The following is a 27,214-nucleotide window of genomic DNA, read 5'->3' on the forward strand; positions in this document are numbered from 1 at the left end:
TCCTCATTCGTGCCCTGTTCAGTCCCAAATTTTCACCTAAATTTTTGTGCAAGCCCATGCAGCTGCAAAGATATATTTCTTAAGCGGCGTGGACGCGCATAAACAGTAAAGATTTGAAAATTTATAGTAAATCGAGACCTCTCATAAAAACCATTTAATCTACCTCGCAAGTAGTAGTAGAGTAAAAAATTAAATACTAAAGTAGATGAGTGTTTTATAACATTTAAAAATGCATTGAATATAGAACATGTGCCAAATGCACATGTGTACATGTATACATATAGTCACCAAATCTTGAAAATCTTATAGTGTTATTTTTTGTAAATATAATCATTTTCCCTATGATAACTTTGCTTATATCACAGTAATCTAGTGATTGCTGCAACATAAATGTAAAAGCATAAGAGTTGCCCTTAGTGGCTCTCTCGTTGAGTTTAACTGTAACCATACTAAAATTGATATTATTCATATGTCTAATCACGACTATTATTTCAAAAATAGTCCCCACATGGTGTTATGTAAATTGTATATTATTGCTGTATGTGTCGTAACTTGTGTAATTATAAAGAGCATATGATTCTGCCCAGATATTTATATTCTAGGAAGCAGAGTAACCAGTGCAAATTAATTATTGGTGTACCAGCAGGCAACATGGATACAACCCAGTAGCATCTACTTTCATCATTCGTCAACCACCGACAAGTACTCAACAAGGTAGTCTCTAAGACATTATCCAGATGGCATTCCAAGTCACCCAAGCCTAGTACCAGGTAATCTTATCTCAAGCAGTATTGGCAAACCAAGAACCCCACTCATAGGCATACATTTGAATTAATAGTTACCTAGAGAACCACCCCAATCGCAACGTCGTTAAACTACGTGGAGACCGTCGATAACTCTCCTTAGACGGCAACGGCCTTAAGATTCAATGTTTAAAACACCAGGAATAAACCTAGAGTCAATCCCTCAAGCATCATGCATCTTAAGCACCAATTCGGAGATAACATGTTAAACCAACATCAAAAACTAAAGTTTTGATGCCATCCAATCATTATTAAATGTCGCAAAACATAACCATCCTCCATGAGAAAAAAAAAATGATCAATTAATGGGAAATATAGACTGTATGTGATAAAATTCTTTCCCAAGAATGAAGTGTTCAAAAAAGAAAACCAACCGGTTATTATTGTTTTAATCTCGATAATTAAGACCTCAATAATTGTGTATCATTTAACCGGAAATCAAAGACAATGTGTCGAGCCAAGGACATAAGATCAAACTTTGATCCTGCCATAGTTAACGTTAAATGTTGTAACACAGCCCATAGTCCAAGATATGGACTAAACGTGAGCAATTTACGGGAAACACAGACTGTACGAGTATTAGATTTTCCCAAAAAAAAAAAGTGTCCAAGAAGAACTACCAAGCCAGCGATCAAGATACCCATTTCATGTAATCAATTCCCCTAGGAATATGTACTCAAAAGACATTTCAACATCCCTGTGACATCAAACCCGCATATTTCACAAGACAAACCATGCACGGACAATTTGATGCAATAGTCATACTTATGAACAATGCAAACGCTCATCCCAAGCAACAAGTGACAAAAAGTGAAACACCAAGAATACAAACCATAAACAATTAGCCAACCTAGTAATTAATCGAATGGAAGCCTAAAGTAAGAGTGATAACGTATGTGAGTATTATAGACACGTAGAATGATGAAGTAAGTGTGAAGTCTTATGTATCGAACTAATAACTTTATGAATATTGTTAAACTTATCATAAAACAGATGAAAATCAGTGCAAGCTACCTTATCCCAGTGTTGCCATCAAACATTAAGTTAAGAATGTTAACGTGTGAAATTCTTTTTTCTCCTCCAAGGTATTTTTAATTCATACATATCAGTGTATTGTAGTTAGATGTTTTAGCTGTAGTTAGATGTTTTTGAGGTCAAATAACTATCGTACCAATACAACGTCAGGTGAAAGTATAAACTAGCATTAGAAGTAGTGAACATCTACCACGTTAAATATTGAAGTAATTACAATAGCGGAACTTAACTAGTTGGAGCCATGTAGAAGTATTAGCACATCAGGTGAAGGAATTATAATATTAGGTGAAGGAATAATAATATAATCGTACCTATATAACGTCAGGTAGAAGTATAGTCAATCTTTAAAAAAAAAAAAAAAGAGGGGCAAATATGTACAATTTACTGCGATAAGATAATCATATCAGGTGGAGGAATTTTGATATTAGATGGAGGAATAATAATTATGATGTAATCATATAATATTATGTGTTAGTCAATAGTGACTCTTTGGCCCTTTCGCCAAATAGAGTGAGTGGGTGATGGACTTTGAAGTAATGTTATCATATATATAGCCTAATAGAGCAATCGGAGATATGAAATAAAGATATAAATTTTGCCAGATCATAACAAATTAAATTAATTAGCAATAATACAAGTTATTAAAAAAAAAAAAATCAAAATTTGAAAGTACAAAGAGAGTAGCTTAAAACAACTATGATGACATCGTTAAGAATGGGAAGGATGATATGTAATGGAATCAATTTCCAAGACTCTAAAATTTTCCAAGTAAAAATGCCAAGAACATAAACCCAAACAATTTAAGTAACAATTAATTGTCAAATTTAAAAAGTAGCGAAACATTGTGTTACAATTGTAACTATGAAAAAAAAAATCGTTCCCACAAAAGAAGATAACAGCAATAAATATGCAGAATAACCAATTTCACTTGACATGCAACAACCATGTAATCTAAATCTTGAGATGGAAATTCCAAACGATCGACAGATGGTCTCTTGAGATAAGAAATAAAACTATGTGTTCCGCTATAATTAAAAGGTATAAACCTTAAAAAAAATTTCTTGAGATACAAAAGTAAAATTAAATATTCCACCGTAATTACAAGGTAAAGCTTTAAAAACATTTTCTTGAGATACAACCTAAGACTATGTAGCTTGCTTTAATTATAGAGTACAAACTTTGTTCAGGTAAGAAAAATTCTAAAGTGAAGTCTTAGAGAGTAATAAATCGTATCAAAAGTTAGTTAAAATCAAATATCCGATTGGTACAGCACTGTCCAATAGTGATGTAGGACAAATAAGGCAACCAATAGGAATTGTAAAATATACTTTTAGCAACGCCTAAACGTAACCCCCGGCAAAATTGCAGAGGATAGATTGTTAGGACTTAGCAGTTTTTGCTCCAGTCTTGTTTTCAGTCTCATGCCAGTCTGGCTCCAGTCTTTTTTCAGTCTTATGCAAGGCTATTTTCAGTCTATTTTGAGTCTTAGAGGAGTTGTACGCCAGTGATTTATATTATGTGAGTTTACTCAAAATAAACTTTCGAGAGAACCTTTTTGTCAGTGCATTAACTTTTGCGTAGCATCGCTCCAGATGACAATTTTGTATCAGTGTCTTGTATTACAAGTGTGTTGATATAACCGAAGCTCTGCAACAATTATGTGAGTAACAATAAATGCATTACTTTCTTATTTTATTCTCTCTATGTTAATATTTCTCAAGTTTGTTAGTCCTTATGGCTCCACTCGCTCCTAAGGGAAACTGAAACTTATCAGTCTGATTTCGACTCAGTATAGCCGTTAATATAAGCTCCCTACATGTACTCCTAGATTAAGCTCCCCACTCTAGAAACTCCGCCTACACTCAGGAAGGCCACACGCTAACCGTCAGCTAAGGGCATGGCTATTTCCCCATTGAATTAATTAATTTGAATCTCCGTATTAGGAAACATCAGGAGATATAAGTACATTTATATTTTTAAAAGAAACCCCCTCAACCATATTTTTAAGAGAAACCCCCCCATTAGACAAAAGTCAAATGCTTTGTAAGAAAATTTTAATGGGACTATTTAAAATTACTAGTTCTAAGAATGTGCACGACGATCCTTAACATTTGTGATTCGGCCCTTCACAATAAGGCTGTGTTTTCATTATGGATTTTTCAGGCAAAGTCGCCAGTGCGTTTTAACTTTTATAGGCAGCCCCAGTCTTCATTGGTACTTTTTAAGGCTCAAAAAGGCAAATCCGGTGCATTCGATACAGCTTTTTTCAGAAAAGTTTGTTTTTCGATGAACAAAAGGCTGTTTTTACTCGGCTTACTTCGCCAGAAAAGGCCATAATCAAGACAGGGCTTAACCCAATTTTCATTTCGGCAACGATGTCTTATAGCGTAGAGATTTAAAATTTTTAGGGAAATCTAACCTAGGCAACTGAGAGGAAGAAAAAGTCTCAGCGTGGTATAATTTTTTTTGATTTGCGGGTCAGATATTTTGTTTGGGGATAAGTGGTGTGTTTGTCAGGGATACGGGGGTGAATTGGGATCCACGTCACTCCCCTGGAGTGATGGTTGAGGCCAAATGCAGTTGGTCTGAATAATGAACAAGGTCAGGCCCCCATGTACACAACATTTATTCCACAAGTAATGCCTATGTCTCAAGCTATACAGTATCAGGGTCAGGTTATACAACAGACACCAGGATTTAATCAGGCAAGACAATCACCACATGTCACTACTCTAGCCCCCCCCCCTCCACAATAGTCACTACAGTCAGCATCAAATTTATATTTCACCACACTCAAAATAGATTCATTGCTACAGTCCCTACATCAAATTCATTTGAAGTTTTGAATTCAATAGATGAAAATTACCCACCTCTTCCCCCTGATGAAACCATGAATTTAGATATAGGCTAGTGCAAACCCTAAAGGAGTGGAGGGTATCATAAACTTTCCTAATCTAGGACTATCTCATGACTTAGGAAAACGAGCCAAAAGAGCTATATTCCCAACCCTCCTTGAGGAAAACAATAGAGTTGCCAAAAGTTGCTATACAGCCCCTCCTAAGTACCAGCAAGAATTAGGGAATGCAGATTTTAGATAGATTTGACAATAGGGTCATCTTGTCTAGCAATGATGAAACAAAAACCTTGCCTATGGAAAGAGAAACTACCTTAAGCCTAAAAGAAGCCTTGAAACCTGAACATTTTGAATTTGAATTAAGCAAAGACAAAAAGAGAGTCACAATATTTCTTCCCACTAAATCTGCTGTTGCAAAAGCATTAACAATTAATAAAGTAGGTGAAACAGAAGTCCAGGCAGAGGAATTTAAACCCAGATGTCAAGGAGTTCTTAGAGGAATACCCAAAGAAATCACTGAAGAGGAGATTAAAAGTGATCTTGAATCTGAGGCTAATGCTTCAGTGAAATCTGTAAAAAGATTGAAAAGATTTAATAGAGAAATAAAACAATTAGAAGAGAGCCTATCAGTCTGTACTACCTTTGAAAACAATCTTTTACCCTCAGCTCTCTGGCTATATGGAAGAAAAACAGCAGTTCAAGAATACCAAACACCTATTATTAAGTGTCAAAAACATGGGCAAATGCAGGCACAATGCAAGGCACCACAACCAGTTTGCCTCAGGTGTGCAGGTCCCCACCAATCAAAAGATTGTAAACTAAAAAATGTAACAGAAAAGGAAGAAAAATTTTAAAGGTATAGCTGTGTAAATTGCAGGGGTAACCATTCTTCTACTTCTGGCTTGTGTAGGGTCAGAGATCATAATAAAAACATTTCAAGATTATCTCATGAAAAAAATATCGGCTTCAATATGGCTTCCATAGCATATAGATCCTATGCAGATGCATTAAATAAAAAACAGGCCTTGGAAATCAATGAACAAAACAAACTCCAAAAAGACATTCTAGCAAAACTAGTGATTTTTGTTTCAAGTGCAACAGACGTGGCTGACTTGAGGGACTTGGAATTACAAGAAAGGGTCCAGAAATTATGCTCTCTTATGAAAACACTATTCAATGAGAAACTAGAATTAAGTGAAATTTTAAAGCTTATCAACACGACCCCTTAAATGAGAGTTTTATCATTCAATACTGAATCAATCAAAAGAGTAAAAAAAAAGTTAACTGAGAGCTTGGCAAGGAATAAAGAAATTGAAATTATCTGCCTGCAAGAGACATGGCTGACAAGCTGAGACATATGTATAATGAAAGATTTCTATGTAATCAGAAAGGTCCAAGATGAAGGTAGAAGTGGTGGATTGATTACAGCCATCAAAATGTCAGTGTACCATCAGGTGTTGGTCTATGGATCAGTGTTGAATCAGAAGATGGAAGTTTTGTTATGTAGAGTTTATAGATATAGAAAACCAGCACTGATATTAGCTAATGTGTATAACCGAGATAGAAGCATCACGGATGTGGAACCTGTGTTTGATTTAGCAAAAAATGCCATAAAACCAACAGAAGAATTTTTAATAGTAGGTGATTTTGATGCTCACTCTGATATTTGGTGTGGTTGTGGAAATAAAAATGGTAGTGGAAGAACACTGAAGAAGATCCTGGAAGGACAAGATGAAGTAATTCTATTAAGACCATATGGGTTACCCACTAGGGCAAATCCACACAGGGATTCATATTCTACTATTGATTTAGCCTTTACATCTGGTAGAATGGCAAAAAGACAGCTGTCATATCAGAAATTAACAGTAACCTCATCAGTGGCCACTTACCTGTTATTGTGGATATTGAAGGCAGAATTGAAAGCCCAAAAATTCATAACCAGGCAAGGTTCATATTCAAAAAAGCTAATTGGAAAGAGTACAGAACAAGTCTGGAATCTATTGAACTGGAGAAAGAATTGAATCCTTTTGAAAACCCAGAGGATAAAATCTGTAAATTCCAACAACTCCTGCTAGAGACAGCAGAAAAAATTATCCCACAGAGCAAACTAAGGAAGAATAGCCACAGAGAACCTATTTGGTGGAATACTGAATGTGAAAATACCAAGAAAGCAATGAATAGGGCAGCAAATAACTACAATAAAATTCTATCTACTGATAATTACATTAAGCTAAAGCAAGCCAAAGCAAAATTTGCAAGAGCCACAAGTGATGCTCGAAGTGATTCATGGACAAAGTTTGTAGAGAGTTTAAATTTTAGATATTCATATGGGAAAGTATATAAATTTATAAAAAGAATGGGTAGTAAAAATAACCCTCCAAATCTAAACATACCAGTGCAATTTAATGGAGAGCTAATAATTGATGACAGGAAAAAGGCTGAAGCAAGAGTCAGGCACCTAAGACAGACCATTGGCAAAGAGGATCCATTTATAAAGACAGTCCTCCACTCTAAAGTATTTGCTAAAGCCAGAAAACTAGCAGAGGAGGAAAGTAATGAACCATATAACTTGCCTTTCACAGGTGTAGAACTAGAAGCTGTGTTAAATAAATTGCCAGAAATGGCCCCAGGACCTGATAGCATCCACCCAGCATTATTGAAAAATCTTCCAACTAGATGGAGACAGGAATTATTAAAAATTATTAACATGTTATGGGAAAAGGGAAGATTTCCAGACTGCTGGAAAAAAGGCATAGCCATAATGATACCAAAACCTGGTAAAAACAACTTAGTGGAAAATCACCAATTTATATCATTACTGCCATAGTTGTAGGAAAGATCTATGAAAGAGTGGTCAAAAAAAGGTTGGTTTGCACAGTGGAAAACACACAAATTCTTCAGGACATTCAAAATGGATTCCCGCAAGGTAGAAGCACAACTGACAGTCTTTTAAGTATTTGAGAGATTCACTTCATGCATTAAATAACAGGAAAGTCATGATCCTTATATTTCTAGATGTTAAAGGTGCATTTGATAACATTGTGCACTGACAAATTTTAAATGGACTTATAAAAGCAAACATCCATGGCCTACTGATGAAGTTTTCAATAGACTATATGTCTGGTAGAAAAGTTGCTGTACTTGTTGGAGAGTCAAAATCAGAAAATAAGGTTCAAATTAAAAGAGGAGTTCCACAAGGAAGCATCCTTGGTCCTGATTATTACAACAAAAGTAAACATGACATCCCTATTAAAAATGATGCATGTAATGTCTGCATTTTTGCTGATAACAACAAGACTTGGACTGTACAGGATACCTTAGAGGAAGCTGAAAAAGAAGCTCAACAAATACTTCTCCAAATAGAAACATGGGCAAGTACCGAAGATATAATATTTGAACAATCCAAAGCAAACGCCAAGATAATAACACAGAGGAAAAATATCTGACCGCCTGTTTTATAATTCTATCGAGAAAACACGGGAATAGTACAGGAATACAAAGCCTTGGGGACAATCCTGGACATTGAGATCAGGTTTACCAAAAATACTCAAAATCTAAAACTCTCATGCCTTAAAAACATACATCTTATCAAAATGATGGCAGGGGGAAGGTATGGAGCTAATCAAGCTGTAATGAGAGAATTTTATATTAAGTATATACTCACAAAAATTGAGTATGGGGCCACTATATATGGCAGTGCAAATGATGGTCAGCTAAATAAGCTAGAAGTTTTACAAAACACAGCTATAAGGATTGCTTTTGGACCAAAAAAGACCACACCAATTCCCTTCTTAATAATTGAATCTGGTATAGAAAAACTGTCAACAAGAAGAGATGTACTATTGCTAAAATATATTCAAAAACTATGGACATCAGATAAAAATCACCCAATCAAGAAACGTATTGTCAAACGTGGACTATTCCACACCATGAACCCAAATAAACTAAGGAAACATTTAAACCCATTTGAGAAAGCAGAAGCACTGATGAGAGAAGAAGGTTTGAACTTCTCTATTACTAAAATGTTGCAACATAAGAAACCTCTAAACACTTTACTATGGCTTTGGATGCAAAAACCTTGTACCATAGAAGAAATACAAAACAAATGATAGAAATCCATTATCCACAAAATTTTGGATTTATGAAACTTATCACAGAAAAATTTCAAAATTTCTGTCTAATATATACTGATGGGTCACAAATAGAAGGAAAAGGAGTGGGAGCTGCAGCTGTTGTTCCTCAGAAGAAATTAGTGGCATCCAGATTCCTATGACACCACTCAACATTCTTTGAAGCAGAAATTAAAGCCATAGAGATAGCACTAGATATAATCCAAAAGACCACAATAAAGGACAATGAAGATAGAAAATTTGCTATCTGTAGTGACTCAAAAGTTGCTATACTTAGCTTACAAAATTTCATTTCAAACCATAACCAAGAAGTCATTAGGTGCTACAACACACTTCTTCAATTGCTCCAAAAAGGATTTGAAATTCAGCTAGTATGGACACCAGCACATGTAGGTATACAAGGCAACGAAATGGATGATAAACATGCAAAAAAAGCAGCAATAGAACCCCTAAATTGTGTAGTGAGAAATGAATACAAGGAATTGAGATTAATCAGAAGAGGATTGAGACAAAGGAAACTTGGACTTTTAAAGTATTTAATACAAAATTAGCTTGTAGCCGAGAAAAAACACAACCACTCTCATATAAAAATTTATAGTAAGCTGAATAAGAGAAATTGTAGTTTGTTATTCCATTTTTGATCAGGTCATATAAGTACTAATGCTAAACTATTTAGGATTGGGAAAAGCGATAGCCCTGTTTGTAGAGCTTGTAATTTGCAGAATGAGACTGTACACCCCTATCTAATTGAGTGTTGTTTCTATGAGAGACTTAGAAGGGATATGAGAAATTTATGTCAAAGAGAAAAGCTAGGCAATCTCAATGTTAGTCTTATGGTTGAGACAGGGATCAATGATGATGTTATAAGACTGGAAATGATCATGTTACTTCTGAGTTTTGTGAAATTGAGCGGTAGAATGGATGATTTTAGCTAGGATATTATGTTAGTTTGAAAAAAAAAAATTTGACCTGTTTTGATTAGGGTTTAACTACTGAAGTGGGTAGACTGGAAAATCATTGATAGCTGTATAATGATTGCAGTGTTGGTTCTTTCTGTATTATTATTTGTTAAAAAAAAAAAAAAAAATGCAGATGATGGTATTCAAAGTGATATGATAATGTTGTCTCAAATAATTTGGAAAAATGAGAAAAAAAAATGTTGTATGTGTCAGATCATCCCATCAAGAAGCAAAGAGAATAGTGTGGAACAAAGAAGATCGTCTCAACAGAAGCTGGTTTCTAGAGGAGACGTTAATAATCAACAACAACAACAACTAGGCAACTGACGTTGCCACTGCCAGCAAGAGGTGACACAAATCTATCAGGTCAGAACGGCGATTCAAAATGAATAAGCATGTGTCCTCTAGTGGTTTCATTAGCACAGGAGGTAAGGCAAGCAGTGAATGCTGTTTTCTGGTTAATTTAAAGAAAAAATCTGTTTGCATTGAATATGGTAAAAAAAAGAGTATCCAATAGAGCAAAATTATGTAAAACTCAAACCCTCACGTCTTGTTACCATATAGGAATTGAGAATAATTGTATATATCATTGAATAGCCAAAGATCTAAGTTATGCATCAATATGGTTATTATTAAAATTATTTAAGATCAAACACTTGAAATGGAAGGTGCCCAATAGATAGCCTATTCTTTAAAAAATTACATTCTATAGAACATAAAAATAATATCCAACTACACTTAGTATCAAGATAAAATATCATGCTAGACAGATAATAACATTTCTAAGACTCTTACACCTTTACCTACCTAGCTGAATATTTGACTGTCTATGCAATATACAGAATATCTACCTAGTTGAATAATAACATAGCTTAGTGTTTTGGATATCTATCCATATAGACAGATAAGAAGATTCTCTAAGCAGTTTTGGGTTAATATCCAATTAACCCATGATATATCTACCTAGATCCAAGAATATCTACCTAGTTGGATTATAATGTAGCTTAGTGTTTCTGATAGCCTATATATCCAAATAGCCAGATAAATTGTTTCTCTTAGGCACAGAGAGAATATCTACCTAGTTGGATAATGTAGCTTAGTGTTTCTGATATATATCCAACTAGGCAGATAAGAAGATTCTCTAAGCAGTTTAGGGTTTATATCCTACTAGCCAAATAATTCATTTCTCTTAGGTGCAGCATGAACATCTAACTGGTGGATAATACCAAGTCTTAACACTCCTGATATATATCCAACTAGGAGGATAAGTAAATTTCATAGTGCAGTTTGGGGATAATATCCAACTAGCCAGATAAATTGTTTCTCTTAGGCACAGCAAGAATATCTAACTAGGTGGATAATAAACTAGGAGGATAAGTAAATTCCATAGTGCTGTTTTGGGATAATATCCAACTAGCCAGATAAATTGTTTCTATTAGGCACAGCAAGAATATCTAACTAGGTGGATAATAATGTAGCTTAGTGTTTCTGATATATATCCAACTAGGCAGATAAGAAGATTCTCTAAGCAGTTTGGGGTTAATATCCAACTAGCCAGATAAATTGTTTCTCTTAGGCAGAGAGGATATCTACCGAGTTGGATAATAATGTAGCTTAGTTTTTCTGATATATATCTAACTAGGTATTTTAAGGAGTTTTTTATTAAAAAAAATAAGCTTTGAAGACATTATTTGTTGGTTAAGGATGATAAATCCTTGTATGCTTATAAGAGAGCAAGAAATGTTGGAACAATCTCTGTGCAATCACACTGAGTCAGTAGAATTGTCTATCATTGATTCCCTGCAAACTTGTGTAAAGAAGTACCAGAAGTATGTTAATAAGGGAAACAATGATCAATCAGCATCATCTACAATCTTTATTGATCTAGTCACTGTTGAATCTGTTGATGATGACAAGAGAAAGGCAGCTATATTTAATTTAGCTTTTTTATCATTTTTTTTATCAATTTAAAATGAAGAAGCATGTGCCTTCTGGTGATTTCATTAGCACAGGAGGTAAGGCAATCAGTGAATGCTGTTTTCTGGTTCATTTGAAAAAAATCTGTTTGCATTAAATATGGTAAAAAAAAAGTATCAAATAGAGCAAAATTATGTAAAACTCAAACCCTCATATCTTATTACCATATAGGAATTGAGAATTATTGTATGTATCAGTGAATAGCTAAAAATCAAAGTTATGCAGCAATGTGGTTATTATTAAAATTATTTAAGATCAAATACTTGAAATTATTAGTTTATTGACTTACCAAGAAGGACCTTGTTTTGGAAATACTTATTTTCCTATTTCAATGTACATATTCTTTCAGTGTTTCAGTTAGGTTTCTGATTCTAAAAATATAACTTTTATTGCTTGATATTTATTCTATAGGCCTAAACCAAGGCTGTACTCAGGGGGAAGGGATTTGAACCCCTTTTTATGCATTTTTTTAGTTTTTTTTTGTGTACCCCCCCCCCCTTCAAAAAAAAAAGAAAAATCTTTGAGTACCCCCCCAAAAAAAAAAATTCCTGGGTGTGGCCTTGACCTAAATCACAAGTATCAAATATTTTTTTTTTCAATTGCTTGTCAAAACAGAGACAATATCTTGAATTTATGATGACCAATTATTGGTGAAAATTTCACCAAGAAGGTGTATAAAAAGCAGGGATCTTGTTACTACACTCACATTATGTCATGCTGTAGTAAAATGAAAACCATCTCTTTATTTCCAGGATGCCAAGAAAAGTAATCTTTCCCAAGAATAGGTCTTTTACCATATGGTCAAAGTAGAGAAGAGAAACCTCTGCTATCTAACAAATCTGTTGTGCTAGGTAAAAGAAAATACTGAATTTAAAGCCACTAGAGAAGACTCTGGGCTGTCACAACTATACTCAATGTCAAAAACTGAGCAAGGACTAGGATAATGGGCAACAATCTAGTGTAGAGGCTATTGAGAGGGAAACATGTTATGAAAGCTTGGTAATATACAGAATAGTTGTAGCTAATATGCTTTGACTACAGCTTTGCTATACTTCCCCCCTCCCTAATATATGATGAATATATTAGATAGGTATGATAAATTTAGGGAGTAAATAAGCTTTTATAAAAAAAAAAAAATAAGCTTTGAAGACATTATTTGTTGGTTAAGGATGATAAATCCTGGTATGCTTATAAGAGAGCAAGAAATGTTGCAACAATCTCTCTGTAATCACACACTGAGTCAGTAGAATTGTCTGTCACTGATTCCCTGCAAACTTATCTAAAGAAGTATTCAAAATATGTAAATAAGGGAAGCAATGATAAATCAGCATCATCTACAATCTTTAGTGATCTAGTCACTGTTGAATCTGTTGATGATGACCAGAGAATAGCAGCTATATTTAATGTAGCCTTTTCATAATTTTTTTTTTTTTTTTTTTGTAAATTATAATGCTTATGTACAACCTTTACATTAGTAGCTCCTTTACTACAAAATGAGTTGGAGTTTGATGATTCAGACATTGCACCTGAACATGTTGAAAAGATTATACTGAATCTTTCTGTTGATGATGCCCCTGATATTGATGGTGTTTCAAATTTTGTTATGCATAAATTGGCTTCTTGCTTAGCCAGTCCTCTTCCTTCTCTTTTTAACCTTTGTTTAGGTTCTGGTAAATGTCCTGTTGCATAGAAAAAGGCAGTGATAAAACCTCTTCATAAGGGTAGACTAAGGTCAGATTTTATTAAGTATTGATCTATTTCAAAAACTTCAATTTTTTCTAGGATTATGGAAAAGTAATTGTTGATTGGGTCCAAAATTATTGTGAAAAAAATGACCTGTGGTATATAGCATAACATGGTTTTAGGAAAAGTAGGTCTTGTAATACTCAGCTGATAGATGTAGTCAATGGTTTTCAAATGATGGCTGACTTAGGTTAAAAGTTTGATTGTGTTTATGTTGATTTTTTTAGGCATTTGACAAGGTTTTAATGCCTCTATTGTTGAGAAAATGCCAAAGCTATGGGATTGGATTGAGAACTCTGGCTTGGATTGCAGATTACCTAACAGATAGGTCACAGAATGTTAGGGTTGTCAAGGTCTCTTCTAACCAGTCTAGTGTTTTGAGTGGAGTCCCTCAAGGTAGTTGCTTATTACCAGTTTTGTTTTGTATATTTATAAATGATTTGCCACAGTAATTCAACATAGTAAAATCAAAATGGTTGTAGATGATGTAAATCTTTATAGGGGTGTATCTTCCCCAGTTAGTGTGGCTTTTCTATAGGATTAAAGGCATTGGTTAAACTGGTGTAATTTAAATTCAGTGATTGATTATCAATCAGGGAAAATTCATTGTGGTGAATTACAAGGCATGTTTTTTAAGTAAGTACCATTTTGGAATTAAAAAAAGATGTGCAAAGATATCACAATAATTTTATTTTTATATGAAAGCCTGTACCTCAATCTACTTTTCTACGTAATTTCCGTGAATATTGAGGCACTTGTTATAATGTGGCACCAGTTTTTGAATACCCTCCTCATAAAATTCTGCCGCCTGACTTTTTAACCACTATATCACAACATCATCTTGAAGATGCTGACTATCCAGGTATTTCTTAAAGTGCAGGAACAAATGGTAGTTGCTGGGTGCCAGATCAGGCCTGTATGGAGGATGATCTAGAGTTTCGCATTTAAAAGATTTGATGAGATCTTTGGTCCGATTAGCCACATGTGGATGGGCATTGTCATGCAGCAAAATTATATCCTTACTCTACTTTCCATGTCTTGTGTTCTGGATTGCACAATGCAGATTGTTCAATGTCTCACAATAAGATGCTGCATTGATTGTCTCATTACGAGGCAGAAACTCACTAGCAATACTCTTTTTTTGTCCCAAAAAACTGTGCACATGATTTTCTGGGCAGAAATTGTTTGCTTAAACTTCACTTTTTTGGGTGATGATGAATGTCGCCATTCCATGGATTGTTGTTTTGATTCTGGTGTGACATAGGCCACCCATGTTTCGTCACCAGTAACAATTTGGTCTAAAAAATCTTCACCTTCATTGTGGTACTGCTCATGGAAAGTCAATGCACTGCCTAAGCATTGGGTTTTATGCAAATCCGTCAACATTTTTGGAACCCAATATGAACACAATTTCCGGTAATTGAAGTTCTCAGTCTCAATGTGATACAAAACCCTACGAGAATATTGAGGAAACGAGTTGCACATTGATTAATTATAAAGTGTCTGTTTCTCTCACCTTTTCTTCCACTTTCTGCACCAAATCTTCATTAAACACCAAAGGACGCCCACTCTGTTCTTCATCATGCACATTTGTGCAGCCATCTTTAAATACTCTCACCCATTTCCATACCATTCCATCACTCATAATGTTTTGTCCATAAACTTCACAGATCTCACAATGAATATCGATTGGTGTTATGCCTTTAGCACTAAGAAATTGTATAACAGCCCATACTTCACAAACAGCAGGACTCGTGATTGTTGGAGGCATCTTAAACACTCAGTAAACAACGTATATAATGAAGAATCAGACTGTAATGGCGTCAGTGCGTAGACTAGAGATGTAGATAACCAGCGCGCATACACAGAACGCCGACTGTAGTGCTGTGGCAGTGGAATTGCAAAACGGTACATACTTAAAAAAACATGCCTTGTATCTAGTTAATGCAGTAGCATACCTTTATTCTATTGGTGGTGTAGTGATATGTTCTGTTGATTCCATTAGGGTCCTTGGTATTGTTTTTTATATTGAACTGAGGTTTGATAAACAGGTATTAGCTATATGGTCCATTAAATCATGGAACATGTTTTCTGACCATGTTGTTTAAACATTCACCTGCCGTTTTCAGAAGAGCATAACTGATTTCTTTTTCTTTCTTTCTGTGAAGCAACAGACTTTAGCTCTGCCATCTCCTGCTTCCTTTGAGTCATATCTTTAACTGGAAATTCTGCAGCTTTAATCTTAGATTCAAGCTTTTCTCTTTTAGGTTTTTCCTGCCTTTGTCCCATAAGGTGTAGCTCATATCTAGTTTTAGCTGGTCTGCAAGACAAAGCACCTTTTTTATGACCTATACAATCTCTTAACATCTTCTTTTAGGCGCTTACTGTACTAGCAACAACAGCTTTAGCATTCTGAGTCTGCTCAGAGTGTGCAACCTTGATAGAAATGTGCACAACCTTTTCAACTCAAAGCTTAGCATTTGAATCAATGGCTCATGTCATCAAAACATTTTGGTATATGGAGCAAAAGTAGCCACAGAGCTTTGATGGCTTTTCCCACTAAATGACAATGTTGGAGTTTTTTTTATTCAATATCAGGTATTTCAGGCTCTTCTCCTTTATTAAAATTTCGGAAGTCCATTATTTTTCTTTTTTTTTAGATGATAAAAAAGGAGAATTAGAGAGGGCTGAATCTTCCACTCGACCTGAACTTCTACTGAGCATGCCAGATATAACAGATAGTAAGTATTTTTCTTTAGTAGTTCCAAGACTGTTTCAACAAGCCCAAAGATTGCCTTAAGCACTGAGGAAGGAAAGGAACAGTGACATCCCACAAGACGCTAATGAATTCTTACATACAAGCTCAAATAATATTATAATTTGATCTATCCAAAATATATCCACCAAATTGGTTTCAAAATACTTTTGTTGACCCAGAATAAGGATTAGGTTTATAAACTATTCTTAGGCTTTTTTGTGATTTATAATAGATGCCACAAGTAGTATAAGGTTTAACGTTTCTGCTTTTTGAAGATTTATCGGAAAGTAAATTATGCAATGAAATCTTTGGAACCTTATTTACGTACTTTTTTTTTTTTTTTTTTTTTTTTTTTTTCATATAATTTGGGCATGAATAAGCGATCAGACCAGAGGTCTCGTAAAAAAATGTTGCAAGAATGCATCCTTCTTGCTCCTCCCCCCTCAAAAAAAACTTTCAAATGGGAATAATACCCTGAAATTCGTATGGATAAATGCACTCATAAGACCAATATCCTATATCTAGGTACCTCTTTTTGACCTTGGATACACCAAATTCTAGTTGCATATCTCACCCACATATTCTCTTTTTCAATACCAGGGTGGTTTCGCCTCCGGAAGCACCTAAGTTATAATAAGCGTTTCCTTGCCTTTATGTGTCTCATAGTACAAGCTTTATCTTTGAACTGAATTTTCTTACAACCAACTGTTTTAACTTCAATTGTTTTATGAAGAGACTCCCATATGGTTTTGACAATTTCTCATACAGATCTTACCAGAAAATCTAAAAAGATTGTTTCAGGGGAATCATTTTGACATAAATTTTGTTGAGTTCGGTTTTTGAGCTGTTTCAGAGTAAAATAGGTATGCCGATTTCAGAACCACAATCGAGTTTATTCTATTACGTCGAGTTTATCTCTAGATCTTCTAATGTGAGGATAAATAAAGACAGTGAATAAGCACTTCCAGTTCATAAAAACAACAAAATACCGAATGAGCGAATTCGAGCAAACTATTCATAAAACATGAAAAATTAAGTTAGATGGTAAAAAATCTGATAAAGTAAAAAAAATAAAAGATACAATTCAGAAGGAAAGGTTCCATTGCAACTGAACCACCGTGTAACTGAACCCCAAGCAACTGAACCCCTGTAACTGAATCTCAATTTCTGAATCCTCAATTTCTAGAATTCTCAATTTCTGATCGAATGAGCATCCTCCGAAATTTCTACGACTATGAGGTGGAGGTGAGGATGAGGAATGGGCATTCCCCTTTCTTTGCGGAATGAATTCCAACAAGGGTGAATATTTAAACATTCTAACTTGTGTTTTAAACAATGATTTTGCCTCATATTTGTAGAATACTGAATAACTTAGTAGCCTACAGTGGTTCAGTTACACGAGGGTTCAGTTGCACTTGTTTCAGTTAAATGGGGTTGAGTTGCACGGGTGTTCAGTTGCACGAATGATCAGTTAAATTGGGTTCAGAAGTATGAGGGCTCAGTTACATGAATATTCAGTTGCACAGGAGTTCAGTTATACGGTGGTTCAGTTACACGTACACCAGGAAAAAACCGTGAAATTTTGAGGTTAAAACTGTATCATAGGCAGTGCGCTAGCGCTGCCTAAGCAAAGAACGATGTGGCCACAATGTGTTTTTTTTTTCTCCGACAGGCACTTCGTATCGAAGGAGTTGTCGTAGAAACTTCAAAAAGTGCGCATTCGATTGGAAATTGGAGTGGCTAGTGCCCTTTTTAATAGTCTAAAGTGATTGGAGGGCAACTAGCCCCCCCCCACGCCCATTATTTCCCCAAACACATCCAATCAAAATTTTGAGATAGCCATTTTGTTCAGCCTAGTTGATTTCCTGATAGAAAATACGTTTTTGAGGCGGACACTCCCCCAAAACCCTCGGGGCATGGGTTTTAAGTTATGCCCTGATGACATATAAGGTTTTCATAGAAGGTGTTGTCGTAGAAACTTCAAAAAAGGCTCATTCGATTGGAAATTCAAAGGGCTAGGGCTCATTTAAATAGTCAAAAATGATTGAAGGGCAAGTAGCCCCCGCCCCACGCCCAGCATTCCCCCAAACACATCCACTCAAAATTTTGAGATAGCCATTTTGTTCAGCATAGTTGATTTCCGGATAGAAAAATCTTTTGAGGAGGACACTCCGCCACAACCGTCAGGGTAAGGGTTTTAGTTTATGCCCTGGGGGCATATAAGTTTTTTATATAATGCGTTGTCGTAGAAACTTCAAACAGGCTCTTTCGATTGGAAATACACAGTGCTAGTGCCCTTTTGAATAGTTTACAGTCATTGGAGGGCAACTAGCTCAATCCCCCCCCACACTTATCATTACCCCACACACATCGAATCAAAATTTTGAGATAGCCGTTTTGTTCAGCATAGTTGATTTCCAGATAGAAAATATCTTTTTGAGGAGGACACTCCCCCACAACCCTCGGGGCAAGGGTTTTAAGTTATGCCCTGGAGGCATATAATGCTTTTATGGAAGACGTTGTCGTAGAAACTTCAAAAAAGGTTCATTCGATTGGAAATTCAAAGGGATAGTGCCCTTTTTAATAGTCGAAAGTGATTGGATGGCACCTAGCCCCCCCCCCCCACGCCCATCATTCCCCCAAACACATCCAATAAAAATTTTGAGATAGCCATTTTGTTCAGCGTAGTTGATTTCTTGATAGAAAATATCTTTTTTAGGAGAACACTCCCCTACAAACCTCAGGGCTAGGCTTTTAAGCTATGCCCTGGGGGCATATAAGGTTCTTATAGAAGACACTGTTGTAAAAGCTTCAAAAATTGATTATTCAATTGGCAATTGGAAGGGTTAGTCTCTGTTGTAACAGTTGACAGTGATTAGACGGCAACTAGCCCCCCCCCCCTCCCACGCCCATCATTCTCCCAAACACATCCAATCAAAATTTTGAGATAGCCATTTTGATTAGCATAGTTGATTTCCAGATAGAAAATATGTTTTTGAAGTGGACACTCCCCCACAACCCCCGGGGCAAGGGTTTTAAGTTATACCCTGGGGGCATATAAGGTTTTTATAGAAGGTGTTGTCGTAGAAACTTCAAAAAAGGCTCATTCGATTGGAAATTCAAAGGGCTAGTGCCCTTTTTAATAGTCGAAAGTGATTGGAGGATAACGACCCCCCCCCCACGCCCGTCATTCCCCCAAACACATCCAATCAAAATTTTGAGATTGCCATTTTGTTCAGCGTAGTTGATTTCTTGATAGAAAATATATTTTTTAGGAGGACACTCCCCCACAACCCTTGGGGCAAGGGTTGTAAGTTATGCACTGGGGACATATACGGTTTTTATAGGCGTTGCCATAGAAACTTCAAAAAAGGCTCATTCGATTGGAAATTCAAAGGGCTAGTCCCCTTTTTAATAGTCGAAAGCGATTGGAGGGCAACTAACACCCCTCTCACGCCCACCTTTTCCCCAAACACATCCAATCAAAATTTTGAGATAGCCATTTTGTTCAAAGTAGTTTTAAGTTCTGGAAATTAGGTCTTTGAGCATGACAACCCCCTCACAGCCCTCAGGATAAGGGTTGTAAGTTATGCCGTGGGGGCATACTAAGTTTTTATAGAACGCTTTCTCGTAGAAACTTCAAAAAGGGCTCATTCGATTAGAAATTGAAATGGTTTGTGCCATGTTTAATAGTCGAAAGTAATTGGAAGGCAACTAACACCCCTTCCACGCCCACCATTTCCCCAAACACATCCAATAAAAATTTTGAGATAGCCATTTTGTTCCAAGCAGTTAAAGTTCAGGAAATTATACCTTTGAGCAGGACACTCCCTCCACAGTCTTCAGAGCAAGGGTTATAAGTTATGCCCGGGGGGCATATAAGTTTTTATTGAAATTTTTATCGTAGAAACTTGAAAAGGGCTCATTCGATTGAAAATTCAAAGGTCTAGTGCCCTTTTTAATAGTCGAAAGTGATTTGAGGGCAACTAGCCCCCCTCTCTCGCCCACCTTTTCCCCAAACACATCCAATCAAAATTTTTAGATAGCCATTTTGTTCAGTGTTGTGGATTTCCATATAGAAATTACGTTTTTGAGGAGGACACTCCCCCACAGCCCTCAGGGCAAGGGTTGTAAGTTATGCCCTGAGGGCATATAAGGTTTTTACTGAACGCGTCGTCGTAGAAACTTCAAAACGGGCTCATTCGATTGGAAATTGAAATGGCTAGAGCCCTTTTTAATAGTCGAAAGTGATTGGAAGGCAACTAACACCCCTTCCACGCCCACCATTTCCCCAAACATATCCAATCTAAAATTTTGAGATATCCATTTTGTTCAACGTAGTCGAAAGTTCCGGAAATTAGGTCTTTTAGGATGATAACCCCATCAGAGCTTTCAGCTCTGATTCAGAGCTTTTATAGAAATGTTTGTCGTAGAAACTTGAAAAAGGGCTCATTCGATTGGAAATTCACAGGGCTATTGCCCTTTTTAATAGTCGAAAGTGATTTGGGGGCAACTAACCCCCCTATCACGCCCACCTTTTCCCCAAACGCATCCAATCAAAATTTTTTGATAGCCATTTTATTCAACGCAGTTGAAAGTTTTGGAAATTAGGTCTTTAGGGATGACAATCCATCCCCCCTACAACCCCCAGGGCAAGGGTTTTAAGTTATGCCCTGGGAGCATGTAAGGTTTTTATGGAAAGTGATGTTGTAAAAATATCCAAAAGAGCTCATTCCATTGAAAATTGAGAGGGCTAGTGCCTTTTTAATAGTCGAAAGTGGTTGAAGGGCAACTAACCCACCTCTCACTCCCACCATTTCCCCAAGCACATCCAATCAAAATTTTTATATATCCATTTTGTTCCACGTAGTCAAAAGTTCTGGAAATTAGGTCTTTTAGGATGATAACCCCATCAGAGCTTTCAGTGCAAGGGTTGTAAGTTTTGCCCTGGGGGCATATAAGGTTTATATAGAAAGTTGTTGTAGGAATTTCAAAAGGGGCTCATTTGATTGGAAATTGAAATTGCCCTTTTTAATAGTCGAAAGTGAGTGGAGAGTAATTAACCTCCTTCTCACGCCTTCCATTTCCCCAAACACATTCAATCAAAGTTTAGACATAGCCATTTTGTTCAACGTAGTTGAAAGTTCTGGAAATTATGTATTTAAGAATGACAAACCCCCCAGAGTCCCCTGGGCGAAGGCTGCAAATTATGCCCTGGAGGCATATAAGGTTTTTAATGATATAGTTTTCGTAAAAACTTCAAAAGGGGCTCATTCAATTGGAAGTTGAGAGGGCTAGTGCCCTTTTTAACAGTTCAAAGTGATTGGACGGCAAATAACCCCTCTTTCATGCCCACCCGTCCCCCAAACGCAGCCAAGCAAAAATTTCAGATAGCCATCTAGTTAAACACAGTAAAAAGTTCTGGAAATTAGGTCTGTGAGGATGACAATCCCCCCCCCCCAGCCCTCAGGGCGAGGGTTGTTAGTTATCCCCTAGGGGCATATAAGGTTTTTATTGAAAGCGTTTTCCTAGAAACTTCAAAAGGCCTCATTTGATTGGAAATAGAAAGGGCTAGTGCCTTTTTTAATAGTTGAAAGTGATGGGAGAAAGACTAACGCCCCTCTTACGCCCACCATTTACCCAGAAACATCCAATCAAAATTTTGAGATAGCCATTTTGTGTAACGAAATTGAAAGTTCCGGAAATTAGGTCTTAGAGGATCACGACCCCCTTCAGAACCGTTAAGGTAAGGGTTTCAATCTATGCCCTGGGGGCATATTAGGTGTTTGTGGAAAGTTTTGTCGTAGATACGCAAGAAGAGTTCATTTGATTGAAAACTGAAAGGTCCAGTATCCTTTTTAATAGTCGAAAGTAATTGGAAGGCTTGACATTTTTCAAACAGTTCCTGGTAACGAACTGTAAGTAAGGAGCGACCCGGCTCAATGGTAACCGAAACTCTAGAAAACGGGTTTTTGATACCAATAGATACATCAAAGAATCAGATTTCATTCCTGAATTCAGATATATATTTTTCATCAAGTTTAGTCCTACCCATCAAAAGTTATGTGCCTGAGAAAATTTGGCAGATTTTCGAAAAAAGGGGGAAAGACCCCCTAAAAGCTATAGAACCTTAATGTAAATCACATCATCATATTCAGCGTATCAGAGAACCCTACTGTAGAGGTTTCAAGATCCTATCTATAAAAATGTGGAATTTTAAATTTTTTGCCCGAAGAAAGATCACGGATGCGTGCTTCTAGTGCCCTTTTTAAGTGACCAAAAAAAATGGAGGGCAACTAGGCCCCCTTCCACGCTCATTTTTTTCTCAAAGTCACCTGATCAAAATTTTGAGATTGCCATTTTGTTCAGCGTAGTTGATTTCTTGATAGAAAAAATGTTTTTTAGGAGGACACTCCCCCACAACCCTTGGGGCAAGGGTTTTAAGTTATGCACTGGGGACATCTACGGTTTTTATAGGCGTTGCCATAGAAACTTCAAAAAAGGCTTATTCGATTGGATATTTAAATGGCCGGTGCCTTTTTTGATAGTTGGAAGGGGTTGAAGAGTAACTAACACCCTTCTCATGCCCACCTTTTTTTCAATTACATCCAATCAAAATTTTGAGACATCAATTTTGTTAGCCAACGTAGTTTTGAGTTCCGGAAAATAGGTCTTTGAGAATGACCACCCTCTCACAGCCCTCAGGATAAGGGTTGTAAGTTATGCCCTGGGGGTATATTAAGTTTTTATAGAACGCGTTGTCGTAGAAACTTCAAAAAGGGCTCATTCGATTAGAAATTGAAATGGCTTGTGCCCTTTTTAATAGTCGAAAGCGAGTGGTAGGCAGCTAGCACCCCATCCACGCCCACCATTTCCCCGAACACATCGAATCAAAATTTTGGAATAGCCATTTGGTTTCACGCTGTTAATCTTCAGGAAATTATACCTTTGAGCACGACAATCCCCCAACAATCTTCATAGCAAGGGTTGTAAGTTATGCCCTTGGGGCATTTAAGTTTTTATTGAAATCTTTGTCGTAGAAACTTGAAAAAGGACTCATTCGATTGGAAATTCAAAGGTCTAGTGCCCTTTTTAATAGTTAAAAGTGATTTGAGGGTAACTAGCCACCCTCTCTCGCCCACCTTTTCCCCAGACACATCCAATAAATAATTTTAGATAGCCATTTTGTTCAGTGTTGTGGATTTCCAGATAGAAATTATGTTTTTGAGGAGGACACTCCCCCACAACCCTCAGGGCAAGGGTTGTAAGTTATACCCTGGGGGCATCTAAGGTTTTTACTGAACGTGTCGTCGTAGAAACTTCAAAATGGGCTCATTCGATTGGAAATTGAAATGGCTAGTGCTCTTTTTAATAGTCGAAATTGATTGGAAGGGAACTAACACCCCTTCCATGCCCACCATTTCCCCGAACACATCAAATAAAACTTTTTATAAAGCCCTTTTTTTCCCTTTATTTTGAATTTAAAGATATTATACCTATAATCTGGCCACCCCCCCCCCCACAGTCGTCAGTGCAAGGGTGATAAGTTATAAACTGGGGTCGTATAAGGTTTGTATTGGCATTTTTTTCATAGAAACTTGAGAAAGGGCTCATTCGATTGGAAATTCAAAGGGCTAGTGCTCTTTTTAATAGTCGAAAGTTATTTGGGGGCAACTAAACCCCCTCTCACGCCCACCTTTTCCCCAAACGCATCCAATCAAAATTTTTTGGATAGCCATTTTATTCAACGCAGTTGAAAGTTTTGGAAATTAGGTCTTTAAGGATGACAACCCATCCCCCCTACAACCCTCAGGGCAAGGGTTTTAAGTTATGCCCTGGGAGCATTAAGGTTTTTATTGAAAGCGATGCTGTAAAAACATCCAAAAGAGCTCATTCCATTGAAAATTGAAAGGGCTAGCGCCTTTTTAATAGTCGAAAGTGATTGAAGGGCAACTAACCCCCCTCTCACGCCCACCATTTCCCCAAACATATCCAATCAAAATTTTGAGATAGTCATTTTGTTCAACGTAGTCGAAAGTTCCGGAAATTAGGTCATTTAGGATGATAACCCCATCAGAGCTTTCAGTACAAGGGTTGTAAGTTATGCCCTGGGGGCATATAAGGTTTATATAGAAAATTGTTGTAGAAATTTCAAAAGGGGTTCATTTGATTGGAAATTGAAATTGCCCTTTTTGATAGTTTGAGCGACCCGGCTCAATGGTAACCGAAACTCTAGAAAACGGGTTTTTGATACCAATAGGTACATCAAAAGAATCAGATTTCATTCCTGATTTCAAATAAATAACTTTCATCAAGTTTAATCCTACCCATCAAAAGTTACGCGCCTGAGAAAATTTGCCTGATTTTCGAAAAAAGGGGGAAACACCTCTTAGACGCTACATAACCTTAATGAAAATCACACCATCATATTCAGAGTATCAGTAAACCCTAATGTAGAGGGTCCAAGATCCTACGTGCAAAAATGTGGAACTTTCTATTTTTTGCCAGAGGAAAGATCACGGATGCGTTTATTTGTTTTTTTGTTTTTTTTTTTTTTCAGGGGTGATCGTATCGACCCTGTGGTCCTAGAATTCTAGTGCCCTTTTTAGTGACAAAAAAAATGGAGGGCAACTAGGCCCCCTCCCACGCTCATTTTTTCCCCAAAGTCACCTGATCAAAATTTTGAGATTACCATTTTGTTCAGCATTGTTGAAAATATGATAAACTATGTCCTTTAGGATGACTTAATTCCCCGAAGTCCCCAGGGGGAGGGCTGAAAGTTATGAACTTTACCCAATGTTAACATATAGTATTGGTTATTACGAAGTATACAGACGTTTTTTCAGGGGGGATTTTTTCTGGTAGTAGGGGGGTGGGTGGGTCGGGGGTTATGTCGGAGGATCTTTCCATGAAGGAAGTTTTCATGGGGGAAGGGACATTGCTATGAAGGGAGTGCCGGCAGTGATTTCCCAGCATTATTTTAAAAAAAAGATCAGAAATTAAATATATAAAAACAAGTTTTCCAACTGAAAATAAGGATTAACATCAAAGCTTAAAACGAACAGAAAATATTATGTGTATGATTGGGTTCACCCCCTAGTCAATACCTCGCTCTTTAAGCGAAAGCTTTTTTTAGTACTTTCATAAGATTTATTTATTCTAAATAACGGCCTTTGTGATTAAGGGGTCATTTTTAAAGAATCGGAACAAAATTCTAACTTTAGCTTAAAGAACGAGGTATTGTCTAGGGGGCGAGCCCCCTAATATACGTATTGAAAATATGAGTATAGAAGTTCGTTACGTAAGTTAATTCGTAAGTTACGTATATTTATTACTAATAAAAACGTTCGTAAATATAATCAAACAACTTTCTAGAAAGCCATTTATCCAAATAAAAGTAAAATTAATATGCAAATTTTGTTTTAATTGTTCATGTACGTTGAGCCAAAATAAAACCCTGCATTAATTCAAAAATGTTCAAAAATTAAATTAAAAAAATGTTTTTTTAACTGAAAGTTAGGAGCGACATTATAACTTCAAACGAACAGAAATTATTCCGTATATGAAAGGGACTGTCCCCTCCTCAACGCCTCGCTCTTTACGCTAAAGTTTGACTTTCTCAAAACTTTTATTTTTTTAAACAATAAAAAACTTTAGCGAAAAGAGCGAGGCGTTGAGGAGGGGACAGTGTATTTCATATACGGAATAATTTCTGCTCGTTTTAGGTTTTAACGTCGTTCCTTACTTTCAGTTAAAAAAAACTTGTTTTCTTTATTTTTATAGTAAAGATCGATGTGGGTATAATGTATTATTTTGTTGTTTTTGTTGTTGTTTAGACCGGGGCACTTTGTATCGAAGGAGTTGTCGTAGGAACTTTGAAAAGGGCTCATTTTATTGAAAATAGAAAGGGTTCGTGCCCTTTTTAATAGTCGAAAGTGATTGGAGGAAAACTAATCCCCCTCCCACGCCTTCCCTCCCACTTGACTTTGTGTTTAAAAACTAAATGTTGCCATAAGATTAAATCAAAATTCACTGTGGTAATGCTAACTCCCAATAAGGCATCTCAGCAGTATCCCAAGAACGACTGAGGGTATTATGTTCAAACTTTTGGGGCTGCTTCTGATCTTAAAATTTAAGCAAATCCAAATAGCGTAAGTTTATCCAAGCTATCAAAGAAAGTAAACAGATTTTTTTGCGAATGGTATCAAGTTTTCCATTTCAGGTCAACTAGAGGAGGTATGAAACTAAATTAAACACTATTATTTGTGTCCAGATTTTGAAGAGGGTGTATGTTGTTAAAAATTGCTGAAAATTTTTCTCCAGCATACAAATAGCAGATCAAACTGTCAATTCTTAAAAAAATGAAAAGATTTAAAGTATTGTTTTCTTTTTCTCTGAAAAGACTATGTCAATATAAAACGAACAGAAATTAATTCAAAAACCTTTTTCCACAAAATAAGTGTTTCAAAGAAAAGTAAAGAACTCCATTAAACAAAAAATGAGCAAAAATAAAATCAAATAATCTACCAAGCGTGAAACTACCATAAATCAGCATCGATAAATAAATGAAACCCAAAACGAACAGAAATTACAATAAATAACCGAGTCAAACTCAAAACGAGCAGAAATTAGCGTAATTTGGGCTCAAAACCCCTATGCCTTCCCAAGGCCAGAACATAATTTGCGCTTTACTGAAAAAAATACAAACGAATGTGCATTGTCAGTTTAATAGACATATACTGATATTTAGTAATCAAAATATTAATATTATTTGATTTATCATAGTTATAAACTAAAAACATTTATATTTTTTCAGTAAAGTGCAAATTATGTTCTGGCCTTGGGAAGGCATAGGGGTTTTGAGCCCAATTTATGTTAATTTCTGCTCGTTTTGAGTTTTACTCGGTTATTTATTGTAATTTCTGTTCGTTTTGGGTTTCATTTATTTATCGATG

The 27,214-nt window shown here is 36.2% G+C and overlaps 1 protein-coding gene across 2 annotated transcripts in view; it reads left to right on the forward strand.

Annotated features, from left to right (window-relative positions):
- Positions 1–10,022: 10,022 nt before the first annotated feature.
- The window catches only part of unc-119 (unc-119 lipid binding chaperone), a 55,861-nt gene continuing 38,669 nt past the window's right edge, over positions 10,023–27,214 (forward strand). For both annotated transcript variants that reach the window (XM_089089657.1, XM_089089659.1), the window contains exons 1-2: positions 10,023–10,209; positions 16,162–16,242. In XM_089089657.1, coding sequence (XP_088945783.1) covers positions 10,167–10,209; positions 16,162–16,242 — 124 coding nt within the window. In that variant the 5' untranslated portion in view covers positions 10,023–10,166. The remainder of the gene's footprint in view (positions 10,210–16,161; positions 16,243–27,214) is intronic.

This window comes from Artemia sp. Qi Xiang Cuo, chromosome 5, assembly GCF_049724085.1.
Source record: "Artemia sp. Qi Xiang Cuo chromosome 5, ASM4972408v1, whole genome shotgun sequence".
NCBI lineage: Eukaryota > Metazoa > Arthropoda > Branchiopoda > Anostraca > Artemiidae > Artemia > Artemia sp. Qi Xiang Cuo.